At 40.8% G+C, this 18,746-nt stretch overlaps 2 protein-coding genes across 4 annotated transcripts in view; one reads left to right on the top strand and one right to left on the bottom strand.

The window, feature by feature from the left end:
* LOC109925748 (amyloid beta (A4) precursor protein-binding, family B, member 1 interacting protein) overlaps positions 1-18,746 on the bottom strand; it is a 120,262-nt gene that overhangs the window by 6,600 nt on the left and 94,916 nt on the right. For all 3 annotated transcript variants that reach the window (XM_048611654.1, XM_048611658.1, XM_048611665.1), the window contains exons 10-12: positions 17,412-17,522; positions 7,845-7,943; positions 3,142-3,256 (exon numbers count right to left, since the gene is read on the bottom strand). In XM_048611654.1, the coding sequence (XP_048467611.1) occupies positions 3,142-3,256; positions 7,845-7,943; positions 17,412-17,522 (325 nt within the window). The remainder of the gene's footprint in view (positions 1-3,141; positions 3,257-7,844; positions 7,944-17,411; positions 17,523-18,746) is intronic.
* LOC109925759 (protein adenylyltransferase SelO-like) overlaps positions 1-18,746 on the top strand; it is a 146,617-nt gene that overhangs the window by 116,022 nt on the left and 11,849 nt on the right. The gene's annotated exons all lie outside the window — the stretch shown is intronic.

Raw genomic sequence — 18,746 nt, 5'->3', positions numbered from 1 at the left:
GAAGGTCACACTTGAAGAACTAGCCCCAGTTTCCCTTGTATTGCAGCTAAAGATTCTTTTCACTCTGAGTGCTGTAAACTAATTAACAACAAAAGAACTTCATTCAGCTTACAAAGCCGAGAATATTGAAAAATCAACTGTTTAAATACCAATGTCTACATTACCGGTAACCCATATTGCAATAGCTGCAATGGTTAACCATTCTCTCTCGGAATAATTCAGAGACTGATCTGCATAACTTTTCTTTTTGGAATCACTTCATCTTTAATCAGTATGTGTGCTGTGTTGTGTTGTGTTACTAATTCTTCTCAGGTATAGAAAGAATGGCTAAATTGGCTCATTTGGTGCTAGGAGAAAAATATCTACAAGGAAAGGGATCCTTTTTAAATTAGTATTATTGTAAACAACGAAAAGGGTGGGCGAATAAAAAAGGGGAGCCAGTTCATCCCTCCCTCATACCAGTTTATGGTATCCTGTCTGAGACTGGAATGAATTGGAACCTTTACCCAGATCTTGACATAACAAATTGACAACATTGATTCAAATAAAAGTTGCTCACTATGGCAAATGGTTCAAATATCAGGGACACAAATGAGAAAATAAATGATTAGAAAAGTAAATTGGAACTTTTTCATCCAAAGGAAAGTAATGATGAAACTTATTACTAGGAAAAGATGATTGAACCAAACATTAAACATCAATATGACACATTAGTTGAATGTTCATTTGGCTCTGTTGGTACCACTTTTGCTTCAGTATCCAAAGATTGTGGATTCAAGCCTTCCTTCAGGATTTAGTTAGCTACTCTAAGCCAACACAGAGACTTTTTCCTAGGGTGGAGGTAGCTATTACAAGGGGGCATAGTTTTAAGGTGAGTGGAGGTAGATATAGGGGAGACGTCAGAGGTACGTTCTTTACTCAGAGAGCGGTAAGGGCATGGAATGCATTGCTGGAGAGGGTAGTGGAGTCGGCCTCATTAGAAGCATTTAAGTGGCTATTAGATAGGCATATGGATAATAGTATAAGGTAGGGATGGAGGTTAGATAGACCTTAGATTCAGGGTAAAAGTTCGGCACAACATCATGGGCAGAAGGGCCTGTACTGTGCTGTACTGTTCTATGTTCTAACACGTTGGAACACTTGTAGGCTGTTTTAGATGAAGCTCTTGTTGCTTATTTCCTTGAATGTAAAAATTATTAGGTTATTTAGAGATAGTCAACATGGCTTTGTCAGAGGGGGGGGTCATGCCTGACAAATTTGTTTGAATTTTTTGAAAATATGATCAAGTGTGTGGATCAGGGAAATTCAGTTGATGTGATTATATGGAATTTAGCAAAGCTTTTGACAAGATCTCGCATGGGAGATTGATTGAAAAGGTGATAGCACTTAGAATTGAGGGAAACTTGGTGAGATGGATCAGAACTTGCTTTAGCAATAGGACAGAAAGGGTAGTGGTGTACGGCTGTTTAGGTGACTGGAGGCCGGTGTCCAGTGGCGTACCACAATGATCAGTACTGAGACCCTTATTGTTTGTTATATGTATAAATGGTATAGATGAAAATGGGAATGTTAAGCAAATTTGCAGACAACACCAAGATTGGTAGAGTGGTTAAAAGTGAAGAAGATGGTTGTATGTTACAGGAAGACACAGATAGGTTAGTCAGATGGGCAGACCAGTGACACTTGGTATTTATTCTGATAATTGTGAGGTGATGCACTTTGGAAGTAGACACAAAATGAGAGAGTATTTAATGAATGACAGGACACTGGGCGGCTCAGAGGAACAGAGGGATCTTGGGGTAATTATTCACAGATCCCTGAAGTCAGCAGAGCATGTGAATAGGACAGTTAAGAAGGCATAAGGGATACTTGCTTTCAACAGTCATGACATTGAGTATAAGAGCAAGGAGATAATGTTGGAGTTGTACAGAGAGTTAGTTAGGCCACAAATGGAGTACTGTGTGCAGTTCTAGTCACCTTGCTGCAGGAAGGATATGAAAGCACTAGAAGGGGGTACAGAGGAGGTTCACCAGAATGCTGCCTCACACACCAGTGACCCAGGTTCGATTCCACCCTCAGGTGATTGTCTGTATGGAGTTTGCATGTTCTGCCCGAGTCTGCATGGGTTTCCTCCGGGTATTCCGGTTTCCTCTCACAGTCCAAAGATGTGCATGCTAGGTGGATTGGCTATGTTAAATTGCCCATAGTGTTCAGGGATGTGTAGATATAGGTGGGCTATTGGGAGATGGGTCTGGGTGGGATGCTCTGAGGGTCAGTGTGGACTTGTTGGGCCAAAGGGCCTGTTTCCACACTGTAGGGATTCTATGAAAATAAATCTATGAATGGAACAATTGAGCTATAAGGAGAGCCTAGATAGGTTTGAATTGTTTTCTCTGAGGGGAGACATGATTGAGGTGTATAAGATTATAAGGGGTATGGACAGGGTGAATAGACAGCAGCTGTTCCCCTTGGTTGAGGGGTCAATCACAAGAGAGCATAGTTTTAGGGCAAGGGGCAGGAGATTCAGAGGGGATTTGGGAAAAAATTGTTTTCACTCAGCGGGTCGTGGGAATCTGGAATGCACTGCCTGGGAAGCTAGTGGAGGCTGAAAACCTTACAATCTTTAAAAAAAAATTGGATGACCACTTTAAATGTCATAATATTCAAGAATATGGGACAAGTGCAGGAAATTAAGATTAGCGCACTTTTTGTGGTAATTATATCGGTGCAGACTTGATGGGCCAAAGGGCCTTTTCTGCACTGCATGAATCTATGAATCTATTACATTTCATCCTCAGTCAATACCAAAAAAAATCACATTAACTGCAGACATGTTATTTGTGGGACCATGTTGACTTTGCTTATTAACTACAGTGACTCTACTTCAAAGAAACATATTGGCCCTGAAACACTTGAGGATACCCTGAGAATATTGATAAGGTGCTATACAAATACAAGTTCTTACTATTCCAAACAGAAAAGATGGAGAGATATCATAGTTGATGATCTATGTGTGAAAACAAGACCAATGAGGTTTTTTTTCTGTGGATAAAAATGAGATATATCACAAACATTTGAGATCAACAGCAATGCACTGATATCAGAAAAAAGTCTGGAAACTAAACAAAAGCATAGATGTACCTGGAACGGTGCTTGTGCTATTGACAGGTTCTGCATTTGAAAAATTTGTCCATCGTGAGGCCAGACCAGCCCTTTGTACTGCCACTTTGTAATTGTCATACAATGTTTTACTGTACTAAAAACAGAAAAGAGAACTTGTTATCCTTCATGACTGAGACTTTTTTTAATGTAACTGCTTTTTATTTCAAAAATACACTTTATTCATAAAAAGTCTCTTTGTATATATACATTGTCACAACAGCAGTTCAACTCGGTACAGTTGCATATCAAGTAAATAAACAAAACATTGGGCTTTGACTCTATCCAAAAAACCAAGGACCTCTCTTACACATACAATACGAATATTTACATATATTTGAAGTGATAGGAGTGTCTGATAACTGAAGAGACCCCTATTTAACTTCAGCAAAAACACCTCAGACGGCAGCTGCCCCAAGCTTTAGTGTGTCCCTCAGCACGTAGTCCTGGACCTTGGAATGTGCCAATCTGAAACACTCAGTCGGGGTCAAATCCTTGCCCTGGGAGATCAACAAGTTTCAGGCAGACCAAAGAGTGTCTTTCACTGCGTTGATGGTTCTCTGTTTGTCTCGATGTGTGTCTCGCAGAACAGACCGATGACTGAGACAGTGAGAGAAATTCTTCATCCAACTGATTGTCAGTCTTAGTAAGCCAATGTTAATCATTGATATTGGTATTGGCGAACCCCTTATTGTACAGAGATAATAGGAACTGCATATGCTGGAGAATCGGAGATAACAAGGTGTAGAGCTGGATGAACACAGCAGGCCAAGCAGCGTCAGAGGAGCAGGAAGGCTGACGTTTCGGGCCTAGACCCTTCTTCAGAAATGGGGGAGGGGAAGGGGGTTCTGAAATAAATAGGGAGAGAGGGGGAGGCGGATAGAAGATGGATAGAGGAGAAGATAGATGGAGGGGAGACAGACAGGTTAAAGAGGCAGGGATGGAGCCAGTAAAGGTGAGTGTAGGTGGGGAGGTAGGGAGGAGATAGGTCAATCCAGGGAGAACAGACAAGTCAAGGGGGCGGGATGAGGTTAGTAGGTAGAAGATGGAGGTGGGGCTTGAAGTGAGAGGAGGGGATAGGTGGGAGGAAGGACAGGTTAGGGAGGCGGGGACGGGCTGGGCTGGTTTTGGGATGCGGTAGGGGGAGGGGAGATTTTGAAGCTTGTGAAGTCCACAATCCCCTCCACACTTCCCTCTAGACCTACCTCACCCGGCACTTTTCCCTGCAACCGCAGGAAGTGCTACATCTGCCCCTACACCTCCCCCCACACCCCCATCCCAGGCCCCAAGAAGACTTTCCACATCAAGCAGATGTTCACCTTCACATCTGCTAATGTGGTATACTGTATCCGCTGTTCCTGTTGTGGCCTCATCTACATCTGGGAAACCAAGCGGAGGCTTGGGGACCGCTTTGCAGAACACCTACGCTCGGTTCGCACTAAACAACTGCACCTCCCAGTCACGAACCATTTCAACTCCCCCTCCCATTCCGCAGACGTGTCCATCCTGGGCCTCCTGCAGTGCCACAACGATGCTACACGAAGGTTGCAGGAACAGCAGCTCATATTTCGCTTGGGAACCCTGCAGCCCAATGGTATCAATGTGGACTTCACAAGCTTCAAGATCTCCCCTCCCCCTACCGCATCCCAAAACCAGCCCAGCTCGTCCCCACCTCCCTAACCTGTCCTTCCTCCCACCTATCACCTCCTCCCACCTCAAGCCACACCCCCATCTCCTACCTACTAACCTCATCCCGCCCCCTTGACCTATCTCCTCCCTACCTCCCCACCTACACTCACCTTTACTGGCTCCATCCCCGCCTCTTTGACCGGTCTGTCTCCTCTCCATCTATCTTCTCCTCTATCCATCTTCTATCCACCTCCCCCTCTCTCCCTATTTATTTCAGAACCCCCTTCCCCTCCCCCATTTCTGAAGAAGGGTCTAGGCCCGAAACATCAGCCTTCCTGCTCCTCTGATGCTGCTTGGCCTGCTGTGTTCATCCAGCTCTACACCTTGTTATCCCTTATTGTACAGATGAATTTGGTTAATGCAGATAAATTCCGGTCAAACAAGTATCTTTCAGTTTATAATTTTTCTAATCTACCAGTAAGGTAGACAGAAATATTCTATTTCTTCAAGTTATATTTGCTAAAAAATTTGTACAGAGTGCAAACTATTCAAAACTATAAACATATTAAATTGGGAGTGTAAGGTTTTAGGCATCCTTTTTGGAAAAGGTGAGATTGGATTGCATAAATGGAATTGCAGGATATGTTAGATTGCCCGCTTCTCCAAAGGAGCTGTCAAGGGAATGTAGTAGGGCTACCCTGACTTACATCCCATAATGATAAAAATATGCAGAAATGGGAATGTGGGCTGGGACTCCCAGCAACGGGTCCCAACTACCATTTTTGAGAACTTCCAAGTCAGCCTGACGTGATAAAAGTCCAGGCTTAAAAATTTATTAATCTTAAGCTTTGCAGATCAAAATTATAGCAGCACAATCATCTAACACCAAAGCCAAAAATAATTTATACTCTTAAAATAAAAGGGGGCTTTGCCTTGGATATTTAAAAAACTATTATTCCCATATATATCTAGTTTTATATTATAAACATATAAAGAGGTGCAGTGTCATATACTTATCATGATATTTCTTCTAGTATCATAATCCTAAGTGTTTTGAATGTCTACAGAGATTAATATTTTTTCCAAAAATCTACTGGAGCTTTCACTTAGAGAGAAAGTAAATAGCCACCTGCTCTTAAAATGCACTAATTGACTGGCTAACTGTTGTAAATTAAAAGAAAGGCTGTCTTTTTGCAATTTAGATAGATTTTATTATTCGCATATTTGAGGGTTTGCTTTGACAGCTAAGGTTATTATAAATATTTGGCTGAGTTTCAAAATCAGCAGTAAGTGGGGAGGTGTCTGTGTAGACTGATGGATTGGCAGTTTTAAGAGTTTATTAAAAGATGATCTGGCTTTGTTGTATAATGAAATAGAAGGATTTTACTACTGAATTACCACTGGAGGAGTTTTAGTTTTTTGAATGGCCTTGGTTTCTTTTTCAGTTTGAAGTACATTTTGAATGTCAGTTCTATTTGATTGTTAGAATAACTTTCTTTTAATGTCCACTTAAAATTCTTCCCATAGATATCCCATGGTTGCCGAAATATGCCTAGTGGACACTAAATAATTAGGGTTATGTGAGTTATGGGTGTGCAGGGGCCTGGTAGGCATGTGTAGGGGTACATGGACATTAAATGGGCATAGATACAAGAAGGACAAATGGGGCATATGGTTATGTGTAGTGTAAGGGCATGGCACAGGTTCATACTAGACATGGGAAGTTGAGGGACTAATGTGGTGAGTGTTCAGAATTTGTGAATGCGAAGGACAAAGTCCAAATAAGTAGAGCATGTGTTCCAAAGTTCCGACCTTGCCTTCCACTCACCAAGGTTGCATTGAGTCCCTTCCAAACCTAGCCCCCACTTCATGCCCCCAGTACAATCTCATTCCTTCTCCACAGGACATATCTGTTCTCTGATCAGCTATTAACTTAAGTTGCAGGCTTTGCCACTAGGAATTCAATTTGTCATAATTTGCCAGTCATTGTTACCAGAACAGACTAATATTCAAGAACAATAGTAACAAGAAAAATGTTCATTAATGCAATTGCTTTAAAATAACAAGTATAACAATAACAAAATAACAATTGCAAGTTGCTTCACAAAGAGAACAAAAATAGAGGACAATAACTGATGTATGCCTTTTTAAATGTAGAGAGAGAATTCACAATGCAAAAGATTTATAAGGGAGTTCTCGAGATTAAAACTAAGGTATTTGAAGGTTCTGTTAAAGAAACAAAAGTGATGGTGGTGATGAGGGTGTAGATGAAACACAAAATTCACATTGAAGACAGCAGAGTTTCTCATTAGCTGCACATTGTATAGAATTAACGGGGGCTGTTGATAAGTACATTGGACAAGCTGAATCCTGGGGTAACAAAAGGGTGGGTAAGACCTTTGGCACTTTTGTTGGGTGTGGGGTAGGGCCGCTGGGTCTTCTAAGTTTAGGGATAGACATTGTGAAGATGGAAATCTTGTTGAAGGATAGAATGTGGGTTTGGGACCTTAGTTCAGCAGAGTTCAATAAGCTTCCCTGATTGGATGTTTTTTTCATGCTAAATGTTGAGCTGGAGAGCGAATTAAAATCTAAGACAAATATTGAGAGGATTTGGTAGTATGTGATTAACATGGTGTTGCTTTTCTCTATGTTCAGTTAGTGTAACTTCTGAATTATCTAGGACTTGATGTTAATTAAAATTCTGACAACATAGAAAAAATAATGGATTTAAGGGTCTGGGTTGATCAATTAAATGCTACAATCTGTTATCCTGGGGCACTCAAATTTAAACTATATATATAAAACAAGTTAGCTTTGGCTGCACCCACATGACTCTTGGTAACTTGTTTGGGGAATGCTAATAGTAATAGTAGGTTCTCTGCTACTTTCAGAAGGACAGAATGAGATGAAGAGGAATAGCTCAAAGAGGGAAGATTTACAACAAAAAATAAGTAAAGCAGTTTAGAAGATAAGCATTGTAGGTGCTAGCCTTTTCTGACTAATGTTCCCATTACTCCATTTAAATAATAAGTTAATTGTTTCCATTTCTCACTCACCTTTCCTATTCGTATCCCCATTATCCACTGTTGTAGAGCCCAGGGATCGTCGCAGCACAGATACTTGATGTATTGTGACTCTTTCTGAATCTGAGGGTGCTAGAAAATTGGATTGATTACTAACGTTGGTGCTAATCTCGGATCTTTTAAAAGTGTTATGCATTCACCTTTTAGGATTTTACATGCAAAATTTAGATCAAGGTTTTTGAGAGACGCACTGGGACAATCTGATGGAAAGGAAAGACATTTACTTCTTATGAGGTTTCATTTGAACAAAGATTACCAAATTGATTACCAAATCAGGAAAATATATGTATCTTGCAGGCTAAAAAAAATTCAAATATCTAATTCCATTGAGAGGGACTGCAGCTGCGTGAAGCTAGAGTTTCAGTTGGCTGGTCAGTTTTTTTCTTATTTATTCATGGGATGTGGGCATTGCTGGCTAGCACAGTATTTCCCAACCTAATTGCCCAGAAAGTAGTCAAGAGTCAACAACATTGCTGCAGTTCTTGAGTCACATGTTGGCCAGACTAGTTAAGGACAGCATAAAAACTGAAAGAACTGACGATGCTATAAATCAGAAACAAAAACAGAAGTCGCTCTGAAAGCTCAGCAGGTCTGGCAGCGTCTGTGAAGAGAAATCAGAGTTAAGGTTTTGGATCCAGTGACCCCTTTCCTCACAACTGTAACTTCTCATTACAATTTTTGTTAAAGGATAGTAGTGAACCAGATGGGTTTTTATGACAGTCAACAATGGCTTCATGGGTCATCATTAGACTCTTAATTCCAGATTTTTATATATTGAATTCAAATTTCACCATTTGCCTGGGTCCCCAGAATATTACCTGGGTCTCTGGATTACTAATGAAGCAATAATATAACTAAGACAAAATAAAAACCGAAAGAACTGTGGATGCTGTAAATCAGGAACAAAACAGAAGTTGCTGGAAAAGCTCAGCAGGTCTGGCAGCATCTGTGAAGAAACATCAGAGTTAATGTTTCAGGTCAGGTGACCCTTCCTCAGATGGTAGGGGTCAAACTTGCATATATACTTGCAAGTTGTGCAATACATGTGAATTAAGAAACAATCATACTGTTATTACTGCTCAAGTATGTTTTTTAGTGTTACAGGACTTGGAAATTGCAACTTTATAAATATACACATCGGAGTAGAATCTATTGGGGTAACACAACTATACTGTACTGCTTCCATTACGATTAAGAATTGCAGATTAAAGCTCCCAATAGAAAACATTCACACTATAACTTTTGTTTGAAAGCAGAAAATATGATGCAGCATTAGACACACTCCATGGTATAGTGGAAAAGATGTCAAGTTGTTATCTGAGCAGCTCAAGTACAAGTGGCTGGAAAGAAGGTGTTCTACTCCAGCTTTTGGACAGAGAACAAACATATCTGTACCAGTTCCATGAAATCCAGGCAATTGTGCCTGACCGAATATAGTTGTACATATTGCCATCATGTAATAGGTGTTATTTTCTAAGAATACTGCCTCCTCTGTAAACACTCTGCCAAGGTGTATCCTGTACTACTGATCATTAGTAGGCCCAAGAAAAAGGAAGATTGGTGGCAGCAAAGTACCTCAAACCTTTACCTAGTACCAAAAATTGCAAAAGATGGCAAATATCAGAAAGTGCCAACAGTGGTCATTAAGGAATATCACATGGTTGCAGTGATGCACAAATGACCCATGCCACATGGAGAATAAATCCAGTTTACCACTTTAAGAGCATTGCGGATTTAAGAAGATCAATAAGTCATCAGCTGAAGCACCATTGCCAACAGAGAGAGAGAGAGAGAGAGAAAGAGAGATTGTAGCAGCTGTGGAAGCAGCACAAAGGCAAACTCAACACTCCAAAGGCAAAGCTTCATTCAGAGGCTGGTAAGAAGCTAATAAAACAGAGAAAAGCCAGCCACACTTAGAAAATACAGACACCTTTGAGATTTTGGCTGTGAGATTTATTAAAGCTACATCCAGGGAACTTTATTTAAAAATGTATCTAGAAGAAAACGTTTGGTGTTTTCGACTTTGAAAAGTGAGAAAATATCCATACTATCCAAAAGGTCTGTATTGGCTGCAGCAGGTGGGAAAACCTAGAAGAAGCAGAAGCCACAATTTTGAAAGTAAAATAAAAGGGAAAGTTCTGAAAAAAACAGGAAAGCTTTGGAAGTAGTACGGGAACACAGTATTGCAGAAGAACAGATGTGAACAGCTTGAAAGCAGTAAATTACAACAGAACAACCAGGAATACAATTTAAAGTAGTTTTTGAAGAATTTGGTACAGTATGTCAGAAGTACAGAATTAAAAAGGACAGCAAATAATGGAATAATGGAATATTGCTGTGGTATGGCATCTAACAAGCTCTACAGACATTACGTTTCGAACAGTATTATTGAATAAAAGACTATAAGCTTAAAGATTTAATGCTGTATTGAAATGATACAGGTTTAAAATATCTAACCGGCACTTTGAAAAGAAATAAAAAAGATATAATACATACTATCATATTCAGGATTAGGGAAGGACCATGCAGAGCAAGACTGGATTTCATAATGGTGGCAATTCTTAGGTACAACATTGCATTTAACTTAAACACTAAGATTGAAGTTAAGCAAGTGACTGCATTATTATATTCATTGAGTCTGACTGTGAGTGATGTTATTAACAGACAAAGCATCTAAGCGAGTATGGAAACGTTCAAGAATCCTAAAAGATTCTGGTAATGGTTTAATTTTAAGGGCAAACAAAATTCTTGAAAAAGCAAGATTTAACAGGGAATTCAGCTTCCAGGAGGATTCACAGGTAATTTCAATAATCACTTCTACAGATTGGTGTAAATCTGTGAATATGGAGTATTGAAACCAGAATTCATAAGAGAGAATTATTGTTGGAATTCTTGATGAAACTTTATAAGATTTCTTATCGCCCAAGGAAGATTTAGTTTTGGAGAAAGCTGTTCGAGTCATGCTGAAAGTATAAACCAGAGAGACTCTCAGACAGATCCTCAGAGGAGAATACCCACATTACCTCAAGAGGGAAACAGAATCTTTGGACTTTATAAACCTTAGACTCTCTAGAGAAGTATATGACCAGCCTACAAGAGAATACACCAGGCACATATTGTAAACAACCAGTGTCAACTCTGCTTCCAACAAGAACTCACAGGCATAGACCATGTTCAGATCATGCTACATTTGAAAAACTGTTGGTCACTTCTAGAAGATGTGCAGAAATAAAACATAGTTTTAAAGCAATGGAAGTACTCGTGGTCATATCAATAAAAAGGTCTGCACAATGGACCATCACCATTATAAATGATACCTGCATTTGACCAGACACCTCAATTAGAAAAGATGCCTGAGACATTCCTGGGGAATGAACTAATCTAGATAAACCAGAAGAGACAGAACTTGTATAACTCAATGGATGTCCTATTGATTTGCTGCTTGATACACTAACAAGATTTAACAAAAGAGTTTAGCTTGCAGGAGAATCTGTATACAACTCCGCTAATCACCTAAATCCACTAATCACCTCTACAGATTAGTGAAGAGCTATGAATATGGAGCTATGAAATCAGAATTTACTAGAGACAGAATTGTTGTTGGAATTCTTAATTAAACTTTGTCAGATTTCTTACAGTCCAAGGAAGATTCATCTTCGAAGAAAGCTGTTCAAATTGTGTTTGAATGAGAAACCAAAAAGGCACGTAGACAGATCCCGAGAGAGAAGCCGAACACTGGTGTAATGGTGACAGAGTGGTACTGTCCCTGGACCAATAACCCATAGGCCCAGTCTAATCGTCTGAGTGCATGGGTTCAGATCCCACTATGGCCCCTGGTGGGAATGTGAATTCAGTTGATAGAACTGGAAAATAAAGCTAGTCGCAGTAATAGTGCTATGAAACGATTATGAAAGCCCACCTGCTTCACTAATGTCCTTCAGGGAGAAAATCTTTCATCCTTATCTGGTCTGGCTTACATCTGACTCCAGATCACTTGCCCCCACCTCCCCCGAATAATGAATTGATTTTTAGTTGCACTCTGAACTAGACCAGCAAGCCATCAAGATTGGCTGTAAATGCCAATCTTGTCAGCAATTTCCATAACACATTTAAGAATTAAGGGAGTACTACTGTCTTAACATATCAGTTACTGCAGAAGTTACAACCTACAGAGATAAGTTACATGGTGCAGGTGGAATAACTCAGAAGCATACAGTACAAGGTAACACGCGTTAAAGAACAGAAGAAAGGTTACATTGTAATTGACTAACTTCACTTTTGAGCCTGCACATATGTCTCGACTTCAGCCCCATAAGGTGAGTTGGATGGAATTGACAAACTCCCAGAGAAGTACTGGTCCAGAAACAAACAGCTGTCCAGACACTGGGCCGTGAACAAACTGTAACAAAAACAGAAATTGCTGGAAAAGCTCAGCAGGTCTGGCAGCATCTCTGAAGAAAAAATCAGAGTTAACATTTCAGGTCCGGTGACCCTTACTCGGAACTGTGGAAGGGTCACTGCACCCGAAACGTTAACTCTGATTTTTTTCTTCACGGATCCTGCACGATCTTCTGAGCTTTTCCAGAAACTTCTGTTTTTGTTCATGTACAAACTGTTATCGATAACCAGTTGAGAGACAACCAGAAGAAGATTGGGCTTCATTAGGCTTTCTGAACTCATGATAAAACCCAAACAGACTGAACAGTTCAGTATGATCACATACAATGGCACAAGAAAGTTCTCTGAAATTGTCAACATAGAGGAAGTCACATACTTCACAGAATTGGTGGAATTGTTCAATCCTCTGTCCTCTAGAACAGAAGTCAATGCCAATAACAGAGAGAACATTAAATGAGCTGTATTCCTTCAGTAACAGGACAGAGAGTCTGTAGAAGTTTCCTTCATGAGGGAAACAACCACAATGGGTGACTAAAGATGTCCAGCCTGATTAACAACCTGAGGGTGATAAGCTTTGAAACATTAACAGATCCAGGACACAGTCAGGAAGATGAAACTGCCTTGTCAAAGCGTCTAGAATCACAGAGACTAGCTTTTCCAATTACAATATGATTGATGATCCTGAAATCCAGGATACCACATAGAAGAATGTACTTATTTCAACAGAACCTCCACCTTTAAGGAAGAAAATTGAGGAGATTAAGCGTTCTCCAGACGAGGTAATGTTGTAACATTAATATCTATAAAGAATGATGTCCTCCACAAAGAATATCCAAGAGACAAAAGAACCTTCAGTGCAGAAATGATTAGCAGATCAGAGCCAGGATCAACAGTCTTCAAGCAAGAAACCAAGATTTTTCCAGGTCCAAAGAGAATGTGCTCTGAGAAAGGTGTCAAAATCTAAACCATCTGCATTTGAGAAGTTAGAGACTGGAGGTGGGATTGGAGGGTGGGGGAATGGGGGCAAATGTGGGAGAGGAGGTACTAATAAGCAAAATGTACTTAATTGCATGATGTATAGCAGGTTGACTCTGAGGAGAAATGTTAAAGGGGAGATGTCGCATAATGTTGTGGTTGTGAATGGATGAATATTCAGTTACATTGGTTTTACCCATTCTATTGATATCACACACAGCCTATGGGTGGAGACAAGAAGTTCTATTTTAGCTTTTGGAGGGAACAGATATATGTGTACCAGCTCCCTAAAGTCCCAGCAATAATGCCAGGCCAATTACAATTATACTTACTACTCTCATGCAGTAAACCTTTTTATTTAAGAACAGTGTCTTTATTGTAGACATTTTGTTGGTGTATCTTCTCCCACTCCACAGTAGATAGGCCCAAGAAAAAACAAAGACAAAGGAGAATTGGTGGCAGCAAACTACTTCAAAGGACCTTGCTCAGTACCACTTACTGGCAGAGATGGCAAATATCAAAAGGTACCTGCATGACCAACTGAGAAAATACCACAGGGCTGGCAGTGTCCACAGTGCAACCTGCATCAAAGACCTGAGAGATAGAGACTGCAAATTGAGGATTCCTGTGCTAATCTGAGAATACCCAATATCCAGAAGTTGCAGTCAGGTTCAGGGGGGTAATGACAATGAATGCTGACAGTTCCCTGTCAAAAACACCGCACCTGTGAAATCCACTCAATTGTTTAGCCAACAAATATGAGATGAATGGGAAATGGCTTGACATCACTGGTGTTATTTCATCCAGTGAATTCTGAATAATATATCACAGGACTGTCATGATTTTGTTAAATTCAATATGGCTGCATCCAAGAATTTTGGTTCTTACACATCAATTTAGTAAGAGGCAAATAATATGTTTTTTCAAAAAATTGCATGGATAGAATATTTTTAAAATATTTGAAAATGCCCCAAACCTCTTGACTGGTAAGGCCAATGGATATTTAGAGTTTTGAGAATGCAACTGTAGAGTCTTAGAGTCATGCAGCATGGAAACAGACCCTTTAGCCCAACTTGTCTTTGCTGACCAGTTTCTTAAGCTGAACTAGGTCATTTGCCTACATTTGGCTCATATCCCTCTCAACCTTTCCTATCCATATATCTTTTAAAAGTTCTAATTGTACTCGCCTCTACCACTTCCTCTGGCAGTTCATTCCTTATATGTCTTCCTCACCACCCTATCTACCTGTGACGTCACTTTCAAGGAACTGTGTACCTGCATCCCAAGGTCTCTCTAATAGACAACACTCCCCAGGGACCTATCATTAACTGTGTACGTCCTGCCCTGGTTTGTCTTACCAAAATGCAACACATCGCATTTATCTAAGTTAAACTGTATCTGCCATTCCTTGGCCCACTGCCCAGTTGATCGATATCCTGTTTACTCTTAGATAACCTTATCACTGTCCACTATACTACCAATTTTAGTGTCATCCAAAAACTTACTAACCATATCTCCTACACTCTCGTCCAAATCTTTTATATAAATGTTGAACAGTGGACCCAGCAATGACCCTTGTGGCACACATTGGTCACAGGTCTCCAGTCTGAACAACAACCCTCCACCACCACCCTCTGTCTCTTACTGTCAAGGCAATTTTGTGTGTAATTGGCTAGCTGTCCCTGGATCCCATGTGATCTCACCTTACTAATCAGTCTACCATGCGGAACCTTGTCAAAGACATTGTTAAAGTCCGTGTAGACAACGTCTACTGCTCTGCCTTCAATCTATCTTCTTCGTCACCTCTTCTAAAACTCATTCAAGTTTATGAGACAATTTCCCACGCACAAAGCCATGATGACTATCCCTAATCTTTGTATTTCCAAACTCATGGAGATCCTGTCTCTCAGAATCTGCTCCAAAAACTTACCCACCACTGATATCAGGCTCACCAGTCTGTAGTTCCCTGGCTTTTCCTTGCAGCCTTTCTTAAATAATAGCACAACATTAGCCACCCTCCAGTCTTCCAGCACTTCACCTAAGGCCATCGATGATGCAATTATCTCTGCTAGAGGTCCCGCAATTTCTTCCCTAGTTTCTCACAATGTCCAGGGATACACTTGATCAGGTCCGGGGATTTATCTACCTTTATATGTTTTAATGCTTCCAACACCTCATCTTCTATAATGTGGATTCTTTTCAAGACATCACTAGTTATTTCCCCAAGTTCCCTAGCTTCCAGTCTTTTTCCACAGTAAGTATTGATGCAAAGTATTTCTTTAGAATCTCACTCCTGTGGCTCCACACATGGGTGGCCCCACTGATCTTTAAGGGGCCATATTCTCTCCCTAGTTACTCTTTTGCCCTCGATATACTTGAAGAATCTCTTTGGATTCTCCTTAACTTTATTTGCCAAAGATACCTCATGTCCCCTTTTTGTCCTCCTGTTTTCCTTCTTAAGTGTACGCCTACACCTCCTATTCTCCTCATGGGATTCACTTGATCCCAGTTGTCTATACCTGACATATGCCTTCTTTTTCTTCACCAGAGCCTCAATATCTCTAGTCATCCAGTGTTCCCTACACCAACCAGCCTTGCCCATCACAGTAGCAGGAACATGCTGTCCCTGAACTCTTGTTAACTCCCTTTTGGAAGCATCCCAATTACCAGACATCCTTTTACCTGCAAACAGCCTCTCCCATTCAACTTTTGAAAGTTCCTGTCTAATACCATCAAAATTGGCCTTGCCCAAATTTAGAACTTTAACTTGTGGACCAGGCCCATCCTTTTCCATAATTATTTTAAAACTAATAGAATTATGTTCACTGGTCCCAAAGTGCTCCCCCACCAACACCTCAGTCACTTGCCCTGCCTTATTTCCCACAAGGAGGGTGAGTTTTCCCTTTCTCCAGTAAGGTCATCTGTACATTGATTGAGAAAGTTTTCTTAAACACACTTAACAAATACTTCCCCATCTATGCCCTTAGCACTATGGCAGTCCCAGTCTATGATTGGAAAGTTAAAATCCCCTACTATTTCAGCCCTATCATTCTGACTGCTATCTGCAATCTCCCTATATATTTGCTCCTTAATTTCCTGCTGACTATTGGGGAGCCTTTGTACAATCGCATTAAAGTGATCACCCCCTTCTCATTTTTCAGTTCTACCTGTATATCTTCACTGGACGAGCACCCAGGAGTATTCTCTCTACGTACAGTAGTTTTTCCTAATCAAGAACACTACTGTCCCTCCTCTTCTCCCTCCCTTTCTATCCTTCCTATGGCATCAGTGACCCAGAACATTGAGCTGCCAGTCCTGTTCTTCCCTTGGCCTTGTTTCTGTAATAACTATGAAATCCCAGTCCCATGTTCCCATCCGTGCCCTGAGTTCATTTGCCTTACCTATCATGCCTCATGCATTGAAATAAATGCACTTTAATTCATCATTCTCTGCCATGCTCTTGCCTGCCTTGTCTATTGAACTTGCTCTCTTTAACTTCTGTACCAGCTTCAACCTCACTGCTGCCTAGTGTCCCAGAACCACCACCCCCCAACACCACTCCCTCCCACCGCCCCCCCCCCCCCCCCCGCCCGCCAGACTAGTTTAAACCTTTCTGTGTAACTCTAGCAAATCTCCCTGCCACAATATTTTTCCTCCGTCAGTGCAGGTGCAACCCCCCTCTTATACACATCACTTCTGCCCCAGAAGAGATCCCAATGATCTAACATCTGAATTACTGCCCCTTGCATCAGCTTCTCAACCATGCATTCATCTGCCCTATCCTCATATTTTTACTCTCACTAGCACATGGCATTGGGAATAATCCAGAGATTACTACCCTTGAGCATTTTGGTATAATTGCAAGTGGAATCAATACATTGCCAATTATTTCTGTTGTGTACATACTTACAGGTAAGGAACATGTTCCAATTTTTGTGCCAATTGTCAGCATCAAGCGATTTCTCAGTCAGAGGAATCATGCATTACAACTGTGCTTTGGTTGTGAAATGATCTTATCCCCTCTCTCTTGATTTAGTATCACAATTGATAGTACACTGTTTGCAATTGCATGTTTAATACTTTCCAATTTCTGTTAAACTGATAAAACAGCTCTCAGCAAAACAAAAAAAAAGCAGCTAATGTTTTAAATATAGTTACTGTGTTTACCTTCAGTACAAAGCAGTGATCAGTCGGTGCTTTGTATTTCGCTTTGTAATTCATTCCATAGTAAATATTGACATTCTCAAACTGGATGAAACAAACCAGATCACGAGATGTCTGTTGAAAAAGGCAAATCATTTAGAGCATGCTTTCAGATTTGATCAAAATTCTCAACAGAGGAATTCTTCACAAACTCATTAACACCTTCAAAACCATGACTGTGATCGGCTAGAGGAGAAGGGCAACGGATGTATGGGAATGTCACCATATTCAAGTACTCTTCCAGGCCATGGGCTATCCTGACTAGGTCAGAATTCACACCACACCTGGTCATACCCAACAGGTTTATTTGAAAACACAAGCTTTTGGAGCTTCAGTCCTTCTTCAGGTGTTAGTGAAAGAGGTAGTATCAGACACATCAGATGCATCTTAGGTTTGTATAGCACATCCTCATCAATGGTGTGAGCAGCACATCCTCATCAATGGTGTGAGCCTTTGATCTTTTACTTATAAATTTTGTGTCTGATACTACCTCTCTCACTAACACCTGAAGAAAGACTGAAGCTCCGAAAGCTTGTGTTTTCAAATAAACCTGTTGGGTGTAACCTGGTGTCATGTGAATTTTGACCTTGCCCACCTCCGTCCAACACTGGCACCTCCACATTATGGCTACCCTGACTAGGCACTGTGTGTTGTCCATTTGTTGTCACTGGCTGAAAATCCTGGAACTCCCAATCAGCACTGTCAGTGTATCTACATCAAATGAATTGCACTGGTTCAAGAAGGCAATTGCAATGAAAACAAATGTTGACCATGCTAGTTATGTTCACATCCTAGTAGAGAAGAGAAGAAAAACAACAAGTGACCAGAGGACCCTTTGTTGATTAATAGATGCATTTAGGCTCTCTGCAGGATGTGCTATTGTCACTAGGGGGTAGTACAAACATCTTTAATGCTATTTTTGACTAGAAAACTGACTAAGCATGTGCCCTTCATTGCTAGGGGAGTTCCTGCTGTCAGTATTTCACTGTTTTTCATATTGCCTGCAGGCACCTCTGTCTCCCAAACAATGATTTAAGATGATAACAAGGTGTAGAGCTGGATGAACACAGCAGGCCAAGCAGCATCAGAGGAGCAGGAAGGCTGACGTTTCGGGCCTAGACCCTTCTTCAGAAATGGGGGAGGGGAAGGGGGTTCTGAAATAAATAGGGAGAGAGGGGGAGGCGGATAGAAGATGGATAGAGGAGAAGATAGATGGAGGGGAGACAGACAGGTTAAAGAGGCAGGGATGGAGCCAGTAAAGGTGAGTGTAGGTGGGGAGGTAGGGAGGAGATAGGTCAA

Source organism: Rhincodon typus, chromosome 2 (genome assembly GCF_021869965.1).
Source record: "Rhincodon typus isolate 14 chromosome 2, sRhiTyp1.1, whole genome shotgun sequence".
NCBI classification, from domain to species: Eukaryota; Metazoa; Chordata; class Chondrichthyes; order Orectolobiformes; family Rhincodontidae; genus Rhincodon; species Rhincodon typus.
This window is presented reverse-complemented; position numbering and strand designations above follow the sequence as displayed.